The sequence below is a fragment of the Nothoprocta perdicaria genome, unplaced genomic scaffold (assembly GCF_003342845.1).
Source record: "Nothoprocta perdicaria isolate Ctin4 unplaced genomic scaffold, notPer1 scaffold_32, whole genome shotgun sequence".
Taxonomy (NCBI): domain Eukaryota; kingdom Metazoa; phylum Chordata; class Aves; order Tinamiformes; family Tinamidae; genus Nothoprocta; species Nothoprocta perdicaria.
In genome coordinates this window covers 62,062-81,344 of record NW_020455555.1, presented here as the reverse complement: position 1 = coordinate 81,344, position 19,283 = coordinate 62,062, and the positions used below count along the sequence as shown (strand labels likewise).

At 40.1% G+C, this 19,283-nt stretch overlaps 1 protein-coding gene across 2 annotated transcripts in view; it reads left to right on the top strand.

Moving 5' to 3' along the window:
• RASGEF1A (RasGEF domain family member 1A) overlaps nt 1–19,283 on the top strand; it is a 147,111-nt gene extending 127,828 nt beyond the window's left edge. For both annotated transcript variants that reach the window (XM_026043048.1, XM_026043047.1), the window contains 11 exons: nt 1,501–1,629; nt 6,519–6,656; nt 9,968–10,189; nt 10,483–10,557; nt 10,781–10,873; nt 12,040–12,142; nt 12,421–12,500; nt 13,173–13,364; nt 15,761–15,884; nt 16,105–16,177; nt 17,018–19,283. In XM_026043048.1, coding sequence (XP_025898833.1) covers nt 1,501–1,629; nt 6,519–6,656; nt 9,968–10,189; nt 10,483–10,557; nt 10,781–10,873; nt 12,040–12,142; nt 12,421–12,500; nt 13,173–13,364; nt 15,761–15,884; nt 16,105–16,177; nt 17,018–17,042 — 1,254 coding nt within the window. In that variant the 3' untranslated portion in view covers nt 17,043–19,283. The remainder of the gene's footprint in view (nt 1–1,500; nt 1,630–6,518; nt 6,657–9,967; nt 10,190–10,482; nt 10,558–10,780; nt 10,874–12,039; nt 12,143–12,420; nt 12,501–13,172; nt 13,365–15,760; nt 15,885–16,104; nt 16,178–17,017) is intronic.

The following is a 19,283-nucleotide window of genomic DNA, read 5'->3' as shown; positions in this document are numbered from 1 at the left end:
CAGGTGTAGGAGCTACATCGATTTCTTTTTAAGTGCCATTGTAAATGTACAACGAACTCTGAAATTTTGAAGATGTACATTGAAGATGTACACTGCTCCATTTTGCTCCCATTCATCTGTTCCCTCTTTAGCTTCCTCCACGAAGAGGGGACCAGAGTTGGACCTTCAATAGGTGTATAATAAATCTGTTCTACAGGTCACTCATTCCCAACACTAGGACCTCTAGATAAATGTAAGACATAAAACATTCCCTTTTTCCCCCCTCAGGCTTTTGGAGATCTTTAGTCCTAAGTTTATACTATACTGCACAATGATACTAGTCTAAGGGAACATATTTTTCATTAATAGGATGTTTTGTTATAATTACACAAATATCATAAGCTTTTAATATAAAAGAAATCAGTTTTTTTTTTACTACAAGCATGTTTCAGAGATCACAAGCAGTAGAACTCAATAGTTAACATTATAGATGCCATATTTTAGATGTCTCATTTTTACTGTCCAATCGAAGAGAGTAGATGCCCACGTTGCCTGCTTATGTACACTACTGCTGCCAACATTTCTAAAAGCACCATGCAAAGTAACAGTAAATACTGCAAGAACAACACAGGTTAATTGAAATCAGGAGATCCATGACAATTTCCTAACTCCAAAAATTTGTCAAAAAGTCGTAAACAACCAACCCCACACAAGTCTATGACACTGAGATATTCCCATAGTTACTCAGCAGGTGACATTCAAGTGAAGCCAAGCTTCAACCGGCAAGAGGAGGACATGGAGAACATTCATTGACTTAAGTCAATTAAACTGTCTAGAGCATGGATTTAGAATAGAATGCATCACAGTTTAAAAATACAAACAAATAGTCTATTTCTAATGAGAAATGATAATCATTAGCATTATCATGAATGCATATACTCAAAAGAATCCAAAACAGGCTCCAAATAGACTAAATCAGACTTAAAACTGAATTATTGGCATATGGTCACAGTCTAAGCTCAAGCCTGTGTCAGTGAATGTGGGAAAAAGGACTAGAGAAACAAAAAAAATAGCCCATACATGAAAAAAATTACTGCTGTGGTTTGGAATATACACGGAGCAATTTTCTGCAGCTAAATGAAAAACAATCGCTCTTAAAGAAACAAAGCAGCATAAATAGTGGTGTTCAAGAAGCATAGCACTCTACATTGAAAATATTTCATTTGCCTTTTTGGCGAGTGATGACTAGCTAGGCATAATAGGTTTGGTGTTGTAAAGAGACAAGCTGTTTGGGAATCTGAAAATAACAGCTCTGCTAAGAGGAAACGCTGTAGGCTTTTACACTGCTAAAAGAGCTGGAAAAGACCTCTGGGTCTCTGGAGGAAGGAAAAATTACACAAAGCTTAAACGAAGGAAACTCACATTCATGGCTTATGGAATAGCTTTCATTATTAGTCTCTGGGGAAGATAGATAATTTCTGCTAAAGTTATTCAACTTGTTTTTTTTCTCTGCTCCCACAGAGGACTTACATCTTTACTTTCCTGTTGAGCTCACGAGTCTTCATTCACCCCCACGAGCTCCTGGCTAAAGTGGGGCAGATCTGCATTAAACGGAAGCAGCAGCTGGAAATGGGCACTGAGACAGAAAAGGCAAGTGAACCTCTGTTTCCTCAGTTAGCTCTGCCATTCTCAAGTACTTCCCAAGCCCTCATTTTCACTCTGTAGCTATATAGATGGATACAGAATAAGCTGAAGTGGTAATCAGCGTTTGTTACTGAATATACTTTTGAGTCTTTGGTCTTTAAGCACTTTCTTTCCTTGCTAGCTACAAATACAGATGTGGTGGCTCAAGAGTCAGGTACAGCAGTGGGAGACAGGACTTGGCTCTGCACGCTGCAGGTTGGCCAAGTGGCTTCACCCTCCTGGCCTTTCATGTGGTCCCCCCCGAACCTCATTCCTCTTCCTCCACTGACCCTCCTCGTGGCTATTAACGCTGAGAATTTGGCTGTAGACACCCTGGACACTGTTGTTGGTGTTTCCAAGGGGTTTAATAGTAAATCAGTAGCATTGCTTCTGAGCAAAAGCTGGGGGATGCCTAAAATGGAAGCCCGTGCTTACATGTACAAATATGCAGTGTTACTGGTTACTGCACTACTAAATCAGACTGGCTTAGTTTGTGATCTGTACTTGAATCCATTTAAGTCCCATTATGGGCTTACTGTTTCCCAATTATGGAAAAACGGTACTGAAGGAATGATACTTCCATTTCAGTCAAGTTTGGATGCATATAAAGGTGACAGAAACAAGAACTCCTTTAAGCGAATAAAGATCTAAATTGTCTTTCAAATCCTGGGCCCGCTTTGGTTTCATCTTTTATTGTGGGAAACTACAGCCCACATTCCTGATGTGCAGCATGTTGATAGTCCCGTTTCCTTTCCTCCTGGTTGTACCGGTAGGAGTTGACAGCTCAGAACGTAACCCTGTGGTTGGGCAAGCTCAAATTGTCAGCAGCAATACTGACCTAAGCCTTCCCTCTCCTTTACTGCTCCCAGTGCTGGGAAACTCCAAGGATAGGAGGAAAGGGAAAAATCTTCTCCATGCACATGGAGGTTATAGTAGTTCCCGCTACCCCCAGCTGGTGTTTCAGATTGCGCTGGTTGCACAGCTCCTACCCACCTAGCAGCAGAGGCAGGAATTAGTCAGAGGTGATGGAGCAGATAGTCCCAGCTACCTGCAACATCAAACGAGCAAAACTCTCCATACGCACGGGACGAGGAAGACTGACTGCTAGTTAGTGTCAAAATCCATATGTAAAATGCTTGGATTTAAAAATAACTTGATATAAGATTAAATCTTCTGTGTGAATACCAGTAAATTTCTAAGTTTTTAAGAAACAAAACAGTGGCTGGAAAGCAAATTTGCAGGCTGCTTAGAGATGAGGTGTTGGTGGTAAAGCACTGGGATTGGCTTTGTAGCAGACATTAAAAGTACGGCAGACATTAAAATGCTCTGAGATGACAGAGTATTACATCCTAACAACAGGATGTAAAATAGAGCAGCTCATATCCCAGACACCCACACTTGCACCTTGTGCTGGTAGTTGGGAAATGGGCCTCCAGAAAAAACCAACAAACAACAGGGTGACAGTAAAACTTGGCTGTTTAGGAGGCGGCTTTAGCCCACATGCTTTGCTAGCTGCTCTTCTTACTATACCCTTGATCCCTTTTCTATTTCCTAGTATAAACTACACTTTTTCCTGCCCATTAAACACAAAATTCTTGGAATAACACACAAACTTCTGGTATCCCTCCCAAATGACTGCTTAGCAGACTTCTATGCAATTAGCTTTGTATTGCAGATTAATTTGGCCACTGGCATTTTTTTTTGCTACTGATAACAAACAAAAGTTCATCTCATGTGCATCACGGATATTATTGATCCAAGGTGCTCCACATATGCACAGTCATAACCCATTAAGGTATCATCAACTCCCTGCATCCTCTAATTAAGCGCCTCTGTAGCAGGAAGTACCTGGCAAAAAGAGTTAAGACCGAGGCGACCGTTCCTGATAGCAGCTTTACATAAATGCAATCTAAAGCGAGAAGCTGGCCGGCTTGTTGCCCAAGTAGCGTGTGAGCTGCAGCAGTGGCAGGGAGCCAGGGTGTGAGGTTACGCACCACAATATTTATCATTCTTTTGTTTTTGACGTCACGAGCAGGCCTGTAGAAAACAGCCCAGAGAAAAGCGGATAAAAAAGGAAAGCTCTCTGGGTTGTCTGGGAGCCCAGAGTTCTTTTGGCCAGTCATGAAAAGAGAGAGTTTTACAGCTTAAGGCATCCATTATAATATACAAGTCGGTAGTTAAGCTTGACCATAAAGAAGAAAATTTAACTCTCCAGAAGTACATCTCATCCAGAAGTGCAGTGGAGGATGCCAAAGGAGGCTGAGAAAAAAGCTCTCATATAGTATTGTTCAGTGATAAAGTAGTTGTTAAAACCAGCAGCGTACTATTTTCAAGGCTTGAAGACATGTTTTCAATCAAAGGTTTTAAAAAACAGAATAAGAGAGAAGGAAAAAGCAAGAGCAAAAGAGAAAAAACGTTAGCTTCTTTTAAGCTCATCTCTCCTCTTCTAGAATCCTTCAAGTTCCTAAAGAAGACCTGGATCCACTGTGATTCAGTATGAACTCAGAGAGGGTCTCTTCAAAAGCCTCTAATTTCCTTCATTTTCTATCGCCAGTTAGTTCTTTTTTAAACCAGAAATGAAAACAGTACAGCTAAGTGCCTAAGCCTCTCTCCTGCAAGTTCTGCACCTCCGCTTCACCTTTCTATCGGCAGCTGTTTCAGTCCTGTCCATCTGTTATCTCACGTGTAACAGGTCTCAAGTACTTCAGGTTAATGGAAGCATTTTTCTTGTCAAACAAATACTTATGGGAGAAATATTCCCACTGACTCCAGGGAACTCTATATCGGGTTTCACTGGGGAAGATGCTGAAATCTGGAGCAGGGCTATGGAAAGAGTCAGTTAGCACGTTTCTTCCAAGCATGACATAAATGAACGTGCGTGTTGCTGCCCCTATGCACGTGAGATTTTATCTGGGCTATATCGAGTCACGTGCATCAAGGCAGTCAGCTGCCCCGTTTCATCAGAACCCAAGTGAACAGGAATCTCTCGTTTGGCAGTGCTGGTGGTTTTCAGTATTGCCGTTGGAAAGAAAATCTCACTTTCATAAGTATTGAAAGAACCGATGAAATACTTGTGTTTGTATCCCTGTGTTCCTGGAAAGTAATATGTGTTTCAAAATACGCCTAGCTTTCTATCATCAAGGAGGCAAACCCTAGTGACTGATTTTTACAAAAGCATAAGAAAAACCAGTGTTCTTTGGGGCTAATTGCTGCAGCCAAAGGGATCCATTGGCTCCTTCCCCCCCCCCTTCCCACTTGTACAGTTTCAGAAGTTAAAAAGAACAGTCAGGTTAATACAAAGACAGTTACAAACAGGGAGCAGGAATATGGAACATGACATCTATAACCTGAAGCTCCGTCCTACTCTTAGACCACAAAATTGGGTTTCATAGGAGCTACATTAGCAGAGGTTTCACTGTTGGAGTTTGCATCTATATATTTTGCGAGAATTCCCACTGATGACAAAGAGAACATTTGCATTTTGCCATTGCTATCCAGCCATTCAGTGCTTCTCTCACTCGCAGGACCAATTAAATACTAATCAATAAAAACAGCTAAGAGAAATCTATCATCAGGGAGCAAAAACACCAAAACCGTCAGACATCCCCAAACAGCACAGGTTCATTTTCAGGCTGAAAATTTAAATGCACCTGGTTTAACTTTAAAATTCTTATAATTCCTATCAGTGCTCCCCCTGAGAATGAAAACCAGTGCTAGAGAGTGCCAGCAAGCTATAGAAAATGTACACAAAAAATAGACTAGTGAATTAATCAAAACCAACAGTCCACCCAAACAGGGAGGTACTGTGATCAGAAAATACTTTGTGGCAGGGACTCCTACCAATGCTTGTAAGACATTTTCTGCATGTTTTAAAAGAAAAACCCACATTCATTTCCTGTATGATGCTCACACGCTAAGTCACTTTGTGTATCCCCTAAGCGACTGCTGGGGAGCACAAGGAGGAAAGTACATTGCTCACAGTGAGCGGGAGCTGCCAGGTAAGAGAACTGCTCGAGCTGACGCAAGCAGGGGGTAAACACAAGTGAAAATTTCCTCTTTTTCCTAGGGCGTCACAAGTTGGGTGGGGAGACAGACACAATGTGAATTAAATTTTGTTTCTTCCTGTTCCTGTCCCAGCACATGCTCTTCCAATTTTACAAGAGGAGTCCTTTGCATTTACTGATGCAGCTCTAACTATGATACTGGAATAACTGGCATCCAGATGAGGCCTAACTCATGAAAAACCTTCAAAGATTCTCTGCTAACAAAAGAAATAGCACCCTCTTCCCTTTCTCTAATTGATTTTATTTAGTAAGAACCAGTATTCTATTTTCAAAGTCCCATTAAACTTCGGTGTCACAGAGAGAGCAAACCATCTTTCCTGTCAATTACGACAGCTCTATCTGGAGAGTCTGATAAGTTCTATAAAACAAGAATATCATTTTGAACATTTCTTGTGAAAAATCTTGTGGTTCTGCACTGCAATTTCTATGCATTTGAATTAAAACACTAAGGTGTTGCTGGCTCAGATACCATAAATCCACTTAAAACCTATTGACTGCAACTAGACATTTGCACCATCCTGGCACCTTCTCAGCTCTATACAGCTAACCTTGAAAAGTTATTCAAAGAATTTGGTTAGAGACCTTGCCAGGCTGTAATCAAAGTTTGACTAAATCTTAGTAGGTAGGAATTTGGCTCACAGTTTAATATGTTTTTTCTCCTCTTCATCTACTACTAATACAAAGATTGTTTTCAAGGTTTTTTGTAGTTTTATGCAAAGCTTCCTCAGGTATTCATTCCCTCTGGGATAAGAAAAGTCTCTGATCAGTAATTAACTCATGACTTCTTTCTAGGCAAAGCTAAAATCCTTTGCTGCCAAGATCATTCAGCTCCTAAAGGAATGGACTGAAACTTTCCCCTATGATTTCCAAGATGAAAAATCTATGAAGGAGTTGAAGGAGATTGCTCACAGGATCACACAATGTGATGAGGTGAGAGAGAAATCGTAAATGGGAAAGTGGTATTTGTATCAGTCTTTACATATACTTTATAATATACAAAGATTTCCTCACTTGCTCCAGAAATATTTTCTATATTTCACCTCTTCCTCGTATGCTTTGTGAGAAATATCGATGATGATATAAAGAATGGATGTGGTGCAGAAGGAGAAAGGAAAGAAGAACTGTAAGGAAAGAGTTTGTGGTTAACTTCCATGATAAATTATCTACCCATCTTTCATACACTATTACTACTGTGTTTGTGCGAGTGCCTTTGGACATATTGACTAGCTGCATGTGCTGAGGCTCAACATGAAGACACTGATGAGTTGGGAGCTTGGTCCCAGCTCCTGACAGCAATCACAACTTTTTCATCTTTTTATTACCACAAATCAGCCGTCATGGGGAGTGTTGTGCCAAAGAAAGCTCCTTGAGCCCTATTAGTGAGTCAGTCACCAGGCTCAACACCTATGAGGTTTCAGGTTTATGAGAAAACTAGAACTCACAGGAAACTTCCCCCTGCTCCAAAGCAAATGGATAAAGCAATTCGAGCAAAACAAGCGTTCTGAGTGGTTTGGCTTTGGTTTAAGAATTTTTAAAGCCTAAACTTTTCTTATCAAGGAATTCATTAGAAGTACCAATGGACAAAAGATGTTATATCTTCAAGAACTGCAAGGGCACTTGCTCTAAGGGAAGTATTTGTGTGAAGGCCAACTAAGGTAGCGGCTTGCCAGTGCCTGGGATCCCCCAAACGCTGGGATGTTTAAGAACAGTTGGCGGGAGATTGGGAGACACTCCTGCCACGTGTGGTTTTGCTGATTCAAGTACAGAGAAATGAGAAGTAACAGGTTTGACAACACTGTGTGAATCAGCGATAGGATTAGGTGTTACCAAGCTGTCAGCAGGAAGTTTATGTTGGTTTCGTTGCATCAGCAGTGCAGTTCACCTGGAAGCTACTACACGTGTCAGTGCCTTGGTGGCTGGGGAAAGGAGAGAGTAAACCCTCCGTTCCCCCAGAGGCCTGGGTGGCACAGAGCCTCCTGTGAAAGGTGACTTTGCAAATCAGCTGGGGTTTCATTTAGCACAGTTAATTTGTATTTATGATTATTTAATTTCAAAATAATAAAGAGACCCTGTGGCTTTTCTTCCTCTTCCCTCACACTATTATGCGCAAATAGATTGTCATTTGGAGAAGAATGTCTTTATAGAGTGGCTCAGTGCTCAGGTATCTGAGGTTTCTAATGACATTCATTAATTGCAGTGTCATAGTATTTATCTACTTAACAAGGCTACAAGTCAGGTTTGATCAGTGAAGAGCTAGGCCACATCTGACCCCTAGGAAATGTAATTTGACAGTGACAAAAGAAGGTTTTGCTCTCAGTATTTGTTCCCTCCTCCCTTCTGTTCTTATGAGTTTTGTGCTCCAGCAAGAGCTTATAGGATGTTGTTTTGTATTTTAAACCTTTTCCAGATCCTCTTAAAACACTTTTTCATATATAGGAGATAAACAACTCATACAGAGCAGTCACAAATCTTTTCTTGGTCATGACACAGCGGTAACAAATAGTTGCAGTTCCTGAATAATTAAAGATTTCATCATAGAACACAACACAGGTGGTAAAGCCATAGGTGGACTCCCAGTGATCTTTGCATTCAATTTATATCCGACTGCTAGACTAGCAAAACACATTAAGGATCACACCCACATCCCTTTGAGAGAGCAGCCTCAGTGCTGGTGACAGACATGCAGCCAGGTTTGAGCCCTAGACAGAGCGAGGATGTCTTGTTTCAAGTCAAACAAGGACAAATTCTTGCATGCCCATACCCACTGAAAGCCAAACTCAATAGAACCATATGTGCTTGGCTGGAAGTTTTGTCTCTATTTTCAAAGTTGAAAGAGAATTTAAGGTAAGATTACCAGTGAAAGGAAACAGTGAAAACTCTAAGACCATTTCTGCCTGTGTTAGGATGCTACTAAATTCACAATAGTTTAGATAGCTTTTATGTCACTACATTTTCTTTTTCACTACGAGCATCTATGATACCCTTAGCTACCTTCATATATGATTCCTTATGACCGATATCCAGAAAGTTTGCCTTCTCACAGACACATAAAGTCAAGGCTTCACAATATCCAAGATTAGGATTGTTCTGTTTCTGCCCCTCCCTCCCCACTCCAAACACAGACACGCACTCTCTCCCCGTTGGCCTTTCTGAACACTTGTGTCACAATATCTGAAATGGCTCCAATCAGCTGCTGTTCAGCAATAATCCAGTTGTCTCATCAAGATGAGCTACATCGCTTTCAGCTTTTCATTTGATTCCACTTGGGAGCCAGATTATTGCCTTGTAAAGCAACATTCTGACACCATTATTGCTTAATTATCCCATGCAGTATACAAGTGTTTGGTAGTCATGATCTCTCACATCTGCTACATAATTTCAATCATCATTGCACATTAGTGGCTTCTTTGAATGATCACAGATTCATTGCAAATCTTTCTAGTGCATCCAGTTGACTGGATGAAGCCGGCACATGAGAGCGTAAGCTAACCGTTAACACTGTGGCTAACTCCAAGAAATAATTTGGTTGAAACCAAGAGACTAGTATCATAGGAATGAGCAGAATGACCATCTTTGCTAGAAATAGCTACCTGAGCAGCAGGAAGAAAAGGATCGGAGCTGCTGGGTCACTCGAAGTAGTTACAATAGCAACATAGCTATAAAAAGATGAGGAAGTGTCTTTAGGACACAGGCCATGTCAGAACAAATTGATTTGCCTTATTTGTTAAAAACAGCATGCTGATTATATTTGATACTTTCCCAGTATGTTTCCTTGTATATCCTACATTTAAAATCTGCACCTGACAAGCACACGATAGTTACTGGGTTCCTTTGTAAATCTTGAAGGTGCAGCTATCATTGCTATTTGAACCTCATTGCCAAGCCAGGGTATTTTAAGGGTATATTCCTAGGTTATTCCTAGATGCAATGTGAATTCCCTAGATTCTGTGCAAGATAAGCTTGACTTGATGAGACAAAGCCTTTTCTCACTGTCTGTGCAGAATATCCAAGAAGCCTTGGGGCAAGCAGCTCAGCAACCACCTTTCACTACACCCACTATGCCCTAATTGCTGGGCAATTAGGATATAAGTTCATCTGTAAGTTCATCTGACACAGAATAATCAGATATAAGATGAAAGATAATGAATAGAAAGCTTTTATCTTAGTTAGTAATTTTTAGGTGGTCTGCATGCGACAGAGCTAGAGCTTTTTGGTAGCTAACGATTCTCTCTCCTGCTTAGGAGAATGGGACAGTCAAGAAGATCATTAGCCAGATGACACAGAATCTCCTGATGGCCCTCTCTGCACGGAGCCAGTACCAAGAAATCAGAGAGAAGTTCCGGCAACCTGTTGCCGACAAAGGAACCATCCTCAAAAACAAGCCACAATCGTCTCAAAAGGACATCCTGAGCGTGTGCTGTGACCCACTGGTCCTGGCTCAGCAGCTGACCCATATTGAACTGGTAAGATATTAACTGGCTTGAACTATTTCACTAAATATTCGTATTTCTATCACCATGAACTTTGCTGTAGGCTTTGTGGAAAGCCTTCTATGTTTTAATCAAACCATGCCAAGTGGTGAACAAGAACAGCAGGGACTTGCACACCTATGCTGTAAAACTTAAGTCTGTAAAGAAAGCTAAAGAAAGATGAAAGTTACCAACATGATCCCCTCATTTCAGATTTATTGATGTATTTTTCACTGAGCTCCCCATCTATCCATCCAATAACAATATTTCTCATCTCCTGAACATAGGAAAGAGTGAGCAACATTTACCCAGAGGACATCATGCAGATTGTCAGCCACATGGACTCCCTGGATAATCACAAGGTACAACAAGGGGTATGGCGGTAAACAAAAGAATAACCAGAATAAAGAATGGCTCATGGTTGGACAGGTTGGAAAAGTTGCCATTTTCTAACCTTCCTTGAGCTCATGCCTTAAGAGATACCCAATAAGATCGTAGCAAGACACGAAAGAGAAGGTCATTTTTTGGTAGGCCAACTGTATCATGACACAGGACACGAAAAACACGTGGCCTTTTCTCTTACAGTGCCGAGGAGACGTTACCAAAACGTACACTCTGGAGGCCTATGACAACTGGTTCAATTGCCTCAGTATGCTGGTGGCCACAGAAATTTGTAGGGTAAGTACTAGCACAATACAAAATGGCAAAATAATCTTGTCCTAATAACAAAAAGCAGGCTGCGCTCTAGTAGAGATTTAAATATTAGCAGTCAAATTAAAAGATAATTGCGTTACAGATAATGGCATTACTCATGCTTTACATTATTTGCATGCTTGTGTGTTTGGGGCTATGTTTAGCTTTATGTGCATTCTCTAGTTTTGTGTAGCTTCCATACCAATATCAGTCATGCAGTGAAATGGAACTTGAATGAAATTTGAGTCGCAAAGCTCATTTGGACTTTTTAATATAGTCATTAATTCTCAAACTATTCATCTTTAAACATAAGTTTGCTTGGTAAACTGCAGTCCTTCCACTGCATGCAGTTATTATTAGTGCTGCCATATATTTTTGTTGTGGAAAAACACAGAGCTAAATCTCCAGAAATGTGGAAGAAAAGTAGACTATTAGTGAGAGTGAAAAAATAGAGGGGGATAACCTCCCCCCCCACACACTAGAGGTTAAATGTAGTTTTCACCATCTGTAAAGAGCAAAGAAACCGAAATATATAGCTCCAGAAGCCCTCTTCAGCTTGTATATTCTCTTTCTTTGAGCTTCCTATTAACACACACCAAATTTTGCCATGCACAAACTTGTCTGCATTCTTACAAGGTCAGTAGCCCCTCTCTGGAAACCGTCTTTCAGATGCTCACTGTGGTTTCATGAAATCTCCTGTTTTAACCCTACATTTTTTGCATACTTTCTTCCTCCCGATAGCAGATTCATATTTTACTCCCATTTCCAGTAAGAGGAAATTGCTGAAAGTGTCCCGCTTGTTTACATAAGATTCCCCAAGATGCTGAGCTTCATGTTTAAACAAGTCTAAACAAAAAGTTACGCTCTCCCATTGCATACATGGCTCTTGGCAAGTGTGTGGCGTATAAGAGTGGAACATAGTGCATACAATACAGCTGGACAAGTATTAGTAGTAGCCCAAAACACTACTGCTATTTTATTAAAAAAGCAAGCTTGACAAAACACTCCCTGGCCTATATCACTTACGATCTCTTATGTGGATAAAGTCTCAAAATATTTAGTCAGTCAACCAACTATAAATGCCTTTGGACCTGCTGCCCAACCAAATTTCAGGCCATTCCTTCCCTCTTAACAGACGGTCTCTGTTTCAGGTGGTGAAGAAAAAGCAGCGTACAAGAATGGTGGAGTTTTTCATTGATGTGGCAAGAGAATGCTTCAACATTGGGAACTTCAACTCCATGATGGCCATTATCTGTGAGTAGCCTTGGCACAGGTGCTGTCATCTACATCATCTACATCAAAGTCTGAGCAAAGCCACGCTCGGACTTGCCGCCAATCGGCTGACCCCATCAGTAGGTGCCCCCACAGGGGCACCGGTGCCAGGCTAATGCCGTGGGCAGTAGCTACAGGCTTTGTTTGTCAAGCTGAACTGCCTGCCAAAGCACAAGTGCACAGCGCTGACAAACACATACAAGGTAGACTTATTTGCCCTATATTTTAGCTTAATTGTTTTTATCTTTGTGTCTATTCAGCTGGCATGAATTTGAGTCCTGTGGCACGGCTAAAGAAGACATGGTCCAAGGTCAAAACAGCCAAATTCGATGTTTTAGAGGTACATATAAAATTTAGACTTTGTTTAAAATAAATCCATCAGGTAGGAATCCCACAAGGAAAGGTTTGGATGCAGTATAAGTTAAAGGTCACAGGTGCTTCCTTCAATGGTCACCAATATATCAACACAAGAGGAACATTTCCAGAATTTCAAACTCCCCATTTAGATGCAAGGAAAAGCAGATGCCAATTTTCTTTAGATTAATTAGATTAATCCTTCTCAGCATTTATTTCAATTTAAAATAAAGGTAGTTCCCAACAATTTATTTTCACTCTTCACACAAATGAAGGCATTTTGCTACCCTTGATTCTAATTAAAGCACTCCCTCTAGTGGAGATCTGGATCAAAAAGTTAATTGAAATCAGCATCAAGTCTAGTGAGCCCAAGTTCAAATTGTAATTGTTTTCTCCCCTGGCAGTTCATTTATTATTTCATTTCAAGTTTGCAGTAACTATTGAAAGACAAAATGCAGTTGGGAAGTCCATGCAGTATCCACCTTTCAAGAATAGAAATTAGCTAAAAGTTTGAGTCCAAACCTCATCAGTGTTAGGTATTCTACATTTTGAGTTTAAAATGGAGGTGAAAAAAGTCAAAGAAGAACCTCTCTCTTGATTAGATTAACTTTTTTTCTGTTTATGTAACGTAACTTGTCTTTTGTTCTCATCCAAACAGCATCACATGGATCCATCCAGCAACTTTTGTAATTACCGCACAGCCCTGCAAGGAGCAGCACAGCGATCTCAGACTGCCAACAGCAACCGAGAGAAAATTGTTATCCCAGTTTTCAACCTGTTCATTAAAGATATCTACTTTCTGCACAAAATACACACAAACCGCTTGCCCAACGGGCAAATCAACTTCAAGGTAGGAATCGCTATTATAGAAACTATAACACTAATCAAATGCTTGCCTGGCAATTTTGAATCTCGTTATCTCACAGGCATCTTTACATGTTTCAGCATTGCTCTAATGTAGACAGGTACTTTTTATCTAGAGGAAAGGATTTTATGGTCTTGATACCCAATCTCTCTAAAGCGAGCACTGCAGTTATAGTATCTATATTATATTGCATTTCCCACAGACCACCACTGCATACACAGAAGGGAATACATAAAACTGCTGGAATGTAATTGCCTTCTGTTAAAACTAAGAAAAATTGATACTTCAGCATATTTAAAAAAACAGCCTTTATTTGAAGCAGGGACAAAACGCACTGCAAGCCATTAAATATACCTAAGTTGTTTTAATAATATTGATAACCAACAGCAATACATTGATACAGAAAGAGTTAACTGGAAAGGAAAATCTCTTCAAGGAAGGTTGTGTTCAAGCAACATTTAACGTAAAGGAAAGAACATGAAATCAAGGAATGCAACAAATTCAGCATATCAAGGCAAAGAGTTCATACCTTCTCACCTCAGTCCTGCCTTATGTTCACAAAAGAATGGGAGAAACAGGCAGGAAGACAAAGTTTAGAAAATAAGTCTTTTGGTGGCACAAGCCCTTATCTCTGCAAACTCTGACAGTCACTTCACTCTAAGTCTTCAGAGTTGCTCCTATTAGGTTAGCTAGCTACAAACACCACACTTAACCAGCAAATGACACTTAACAGGTCTTCAAATGAGTTTGTCTTTAAAGAAATTCACTATTTACTCTTCTAGTAGATGAAAAGGAGCGAGTGCAGCTGGCTTTTTCCATAGGCAGATGTGCATTTATGTTAAAGAACAATTTAGAATTCTAGGCTAATTTCAAGGTGGAGGTACAGGTTACTATGGAGGAAAGAGTTGCAGAATTGATTAAGAGTCTCCCAAGTCTCCAACCACACAAGGTAACACCACTAAGTGGGCATTGTCTCAGCAGCCAGTGGAGACATTCGGCTATCTGGAGATTTAAGGTGGGAGCAGGGAAGGGATAACAACTATGGTACTGTGGTCACTAGAATCAACTATCAGATACAAAGCAGGGGTTGTTTGGAAGCTACATAAAAGGTCACAGCCCCAGGGAATTCATTCTTTACAATGACTTGCTAAATACATGGAAAAAAATTGTGATGGTCGAAAGCACAGTTCTAATTAGAAGCTTAATATAATATCAGAGGTTACTGCAGCCTACTAGAGCAGATAGGGTAAAACGAAGACTTGAAAGCTTCTTGATCATGAAAAACTGCTTATGAGCAATTACCCATTATAGAGAAATCACATATTATATAATTTATGTATTTTCATAATTCTCACTACTAAAAAGTGCCTCCCTGGTATAAACAGTTCTCACTATTTATACTATTAAACAAACCACATATTTTCTAAAGCAAGAGGATCTTCCTGACTTATAAAGGAGAAGATGATTCTCAAGTCATACTGTTATTTGGAGAATAAACAGTAAGAAGAGTACTATCCAGCTGCCATTCTTTTGCTAGTAACCTACTTGTATTTGGTGTTGCACATGTAACAAGAAAATGCAGGATTTCTTTTCAGTACTAGCCTGGAAACAACCCAGCTTTTTCCTCAAGAGGACAAAATGGACTTTCATTAAAAATAGCACTTGACTCCTGAATGCCTGCTTGTTAGGCTAGTTTGAAAAGGGTAAACTTCTTCAATAACACTTATGTAGCCAGATTTCTACCAATTTGGGTCTCCTTCTCCCTGATTAATAAGCATGCGTTTTCAAAGGACCACTGCCTGTTACTATCCTGCCAGAATTTTGCTACTAAGATAAGGGGCAAAATGCACACAAGAAACCCTAAGTAGTTATGTGCTTCCTATAAAATCTTGAAACAGCCTCTATGCATCATTTTGATTATTTCTTAAATATTAAGAATGCCTTATGAGCAAGTCAGGAGTTCATTTAAGTTCAAGATTGGAAATGTAAAATAAAATGAATGAAAAATATTTTCTGCCTAGTTCACTTGCAGGTTAATGTAGAGATAAGATACTGAATCAATCAATGACACATATAAAGAATACCTCTTTTTAGTATATTGTAAATTAGAAAAAATATTGAGAACTGGAAGAGAACTGAACACAAAAGCCTAATGAGTAGACTCTTGTAAATTTGAGATACAAACAGAAAATGAGGAACTAGAAACAAGATAGAGCTGAAGGAAGAAGGATAACAAGGAAGAAGATTCAGTAAAGGATATTAAGAGGAAAGGCACAAATGAGAGCAAGAGAGGGGGACCCTGAAAGTGAATCCAAAGAACTAGTACTTTAAAAAGAATATAACTGCGATCGTAACAGTGTTCTTTTAATTACCTCATGCAGAAATTCTGGGAAATTTCAAGACAGATTCATGATTTCATGACATGGAAACAGGTCGAGTGTCCTTTTGAGAAGGACAAGAAGATCCACACTTATCTCCTTACAGCACCCATTTACAGTGAAGAAGGTAAAGTCCCCTACTGAATATTATAATGAACTTCCAAACTTGTAATGCAGACATAGAGCTTGGAGATGAAAGAATTAACATGCAATAAGTATTTGAAAAGTGCATATTACTACTTCTCATATTGGCTTCAAATCAGGGTAAACTTCCTTATTCACATCTGTTAAACTGTACCTGCTATATCATTATTTTAAATTAAATAACACTTCATTTTATTGCCTAGCTTTGTTCATTGCATCCTTTGAAAGTGAAGGTCCAGAAAATCATATGGAAAAAGACAGCTGGAAAACACTCAGGTATGAAATCTATTCAGAACTACAAGTCTTTTCACAGATACATACACACATCTTTACAATCCCTTTGCTTTATGCTGTTATATTTGATCTCTGGAAGCAGATCCCATTGTGGAAAACCCATTCAACTTGTAAGGCGTTCAGTTAGTGCCCTCGTATTTGCACGCCCACCTTGAGCACTATTTTGGCCCAGACATAATACTGGTTTTCCTCTTTCCTTCCAAACCTCTTTAAAGTTTGCTTCTAAGGGAGAAACGACTCCTCCTTGCCTCTCTAGAGGGGAAGCAGCTCTTCTGTGTGCACAATGAAATCCATTAATTAAAAACAGGGCTCTCCTAATGCTCTGACCAGCATAGAGAAACCTAGACCTTCGTAAACCACATTAAATGTTTAGATTTGACATGTCAGCACCAGATAAAGAAAGACTGAAGAACCTGGTATGTCCACTGGTACAGCTGAGCTGCATTATGATTATATTATACTAGAGGAGACGATGACCCCAGGGTTTCTTAGTAAGTTTAAGCTTTAAAGTTATGATACCTATGAAAAACAATGTACTTTATATTAAATACTATGCCAAGTTCCTTAAGCAACAATAAGGATGACAAAGTACATTATTTACCAGAGCACATCCTGTGAGACCTGAAGAGATGTTAGGGAGGTTACATTTTTATTTCATATCAAATCAGTATCTTTACTGGAACGCATAGGTGTAAAACATCCCTTGAAGAAAGATTTCCAGCAACTGCTACAATTTGTGTTCAGTTGGCAAAATGCTTTTTGGTTTGAGTAATGATTGACATTATATAAATTTCAAAACTACCTTTTTTTTCCCCCCCCCAGGACAACTCTGCTTAATAGAGCCTGAGATTTTGAGATATGATTTACAGACTTTGAAGCACACAGAAAGAACAAGATTTTCTTGAATGAAAGACTTGGGTTGAGCTAAGAAAGACCTCACTGGCTGAGGTCTGTTTTGTATATATAGTACCTTTTATGAATAAAAAGTGGTAAATATTTCACATATCAACCTTAAGGCACTTAAGTGAAGGGTTTTGGGTTTTTATTTTAATACAAGGGCAGGGCCCTGTTCTCAGAGATGAAGTGTATCATGGGAGGTGGTACCCCTGGGGAGGCTTTATTCTGTCAGCATCCACATTTTTATGTTTTATTACTTCCAAAAATAACGTTAAAACACGCATCCCAGCTACAGCTAGCATTCAGGATAAACACTCCATTGGACCAGTAACCTACAGGACACTCAAAACATTTCCTTGGCTTTGAAGGGAAGAACCTCAATTCAAGACAGAGAGGCCGTTCGTACGTGTGACTAAGTGCTTGTCAAGTCAAGGCCTTGGACATCTGCAGTTAGCGTGTCCCTCTCCTACACCAGGAAATAGTGCCTTACAAGGTACTGAAATCGTTTAGTGTACCTTCTATTACGCTGGACTGGAAGCAAGGAAAATAAAAATATGGATGTCGCAAAACCAGCTACCATGTACTTTTTACCTAAAACGGAGGATACGGCACACGGAGTAGAGTATCCCTGCCTATAACGTTGATGGTGCAGCCAACATATTTTTGTTACGTGAGTTCAAGAGGGAAGATGGGGTCAGTGCTGGGGGGTGAGCGTCTGTGTGTGTGTGTCTGTGCGGGCATGCGGGCCTGCCTTTCAGTGCTCCTCGGGCTAGCCTTTACGTTCCCGCTGTCAGAATACTTTGTGTTTTCCTTTTCTAAAATCAGGGATTTTTTTTTTCCTTTTTAATTGAGAAGGATGTCTAACCTAGATTATCTCTGCAAAACAGATTTGCTGAGTTTTAGTCTCCAAGAAGTTGTTTGCAAAAGATCATGCATGAGTTATGGAAAGGGAACTAAACTCAGATGTCAAATTTGAAGCTAAGGCTAAGATTTCCAAAGAAGCTTAAGACGAGTTGAATACTCCATCTCCACTGAATTGGGCCTTGTGTTCCCTAAGATTCCTTTGAAAATGCTAGTCAACAATTAAAGAACAACTTACATGAAAAGCTTTCTCTAAAAGCCCTGATTAAAAGTGTGATCCAATACACCGTAAAGTATGGCTAATACACATATAATGTGTGTACACCAAAGGAATTGGATCAGGCCTTCAAACCCAAGAACAGCATCAGAATTGGAGGCAATCTCTGCAACACTGGTGGCTAATTTCTCCTTTTAATCTTGAGGTTAAGGCTAATTTGGCTATCAAAACAAGCGTAGCTGAGAATCTGATACTAATTTTCATGAAAAATTGCATATTTCAGAATTTACTTTCTCCCTCAATCTCCGAGTTAGGAAAAAAAACAGGCTCAGATTAAAAGCTCTTTTGTTTTATGAACTACTGCTCTAAATGCCAACTGTCCTTTCCAACAACTGTCCCTATGGCTCCGGGGCTGGATATTTATAAAGACAGTGAGTTGATGCAGACATATCTAGCAGAGACTATGTTCTTTTCCAAAGCCCTGGCCTCAAGCAGAGCCTCACAAAGGACCTCTTTGAAAGCTGCCAGTGGTTGCAGCCCTCTAATACATCTCACTCTGCCTCTGCTGAAGGCAGGGGGCACAACCAGCTGGACCAAGGGGCTGCCTCCTCCGTTCCTGCCCGCCGGGCTCCTCCTGCCGAGCGCCTCCAACCCCGAGCAGCCCCGTGGGCTTCACGCAGCCCTTGCGCTCGCCGGGCAGCGAGCGTGGCTGCCTCGGCCCTGTAGCGGTAGCAAAAGAAAAGGGCCTGCCCTCTCGGCCTGCATTTTTCCCCCCTTTATCAAACGCTTAAAATAAGAGCAGCAAATTGGCACAAGGAAGAGAGGAAATAAAGAAATAAATAAAATCAACATTTTGCTATTCCCATAGGAAGGAAATCAAGGAGAAATAAACATACTAGAGAAATGCAATGACAAAGGAGAAGGAATACTAACTGTTAGCAAGAACAGCCCAGAAAAGGAGAGGGGATATTTCTTGTGATCTGCTGCTATTTCTCCTGTGCTGAAGCACTGACCTTCAGCCCTGGATTAGAGTAAGAATATTTATACTGTATTATTACAGTGTTTTGCACTTTCAGAGATGTTCTAGCTAGTAACATTGTCAGACACTATAAA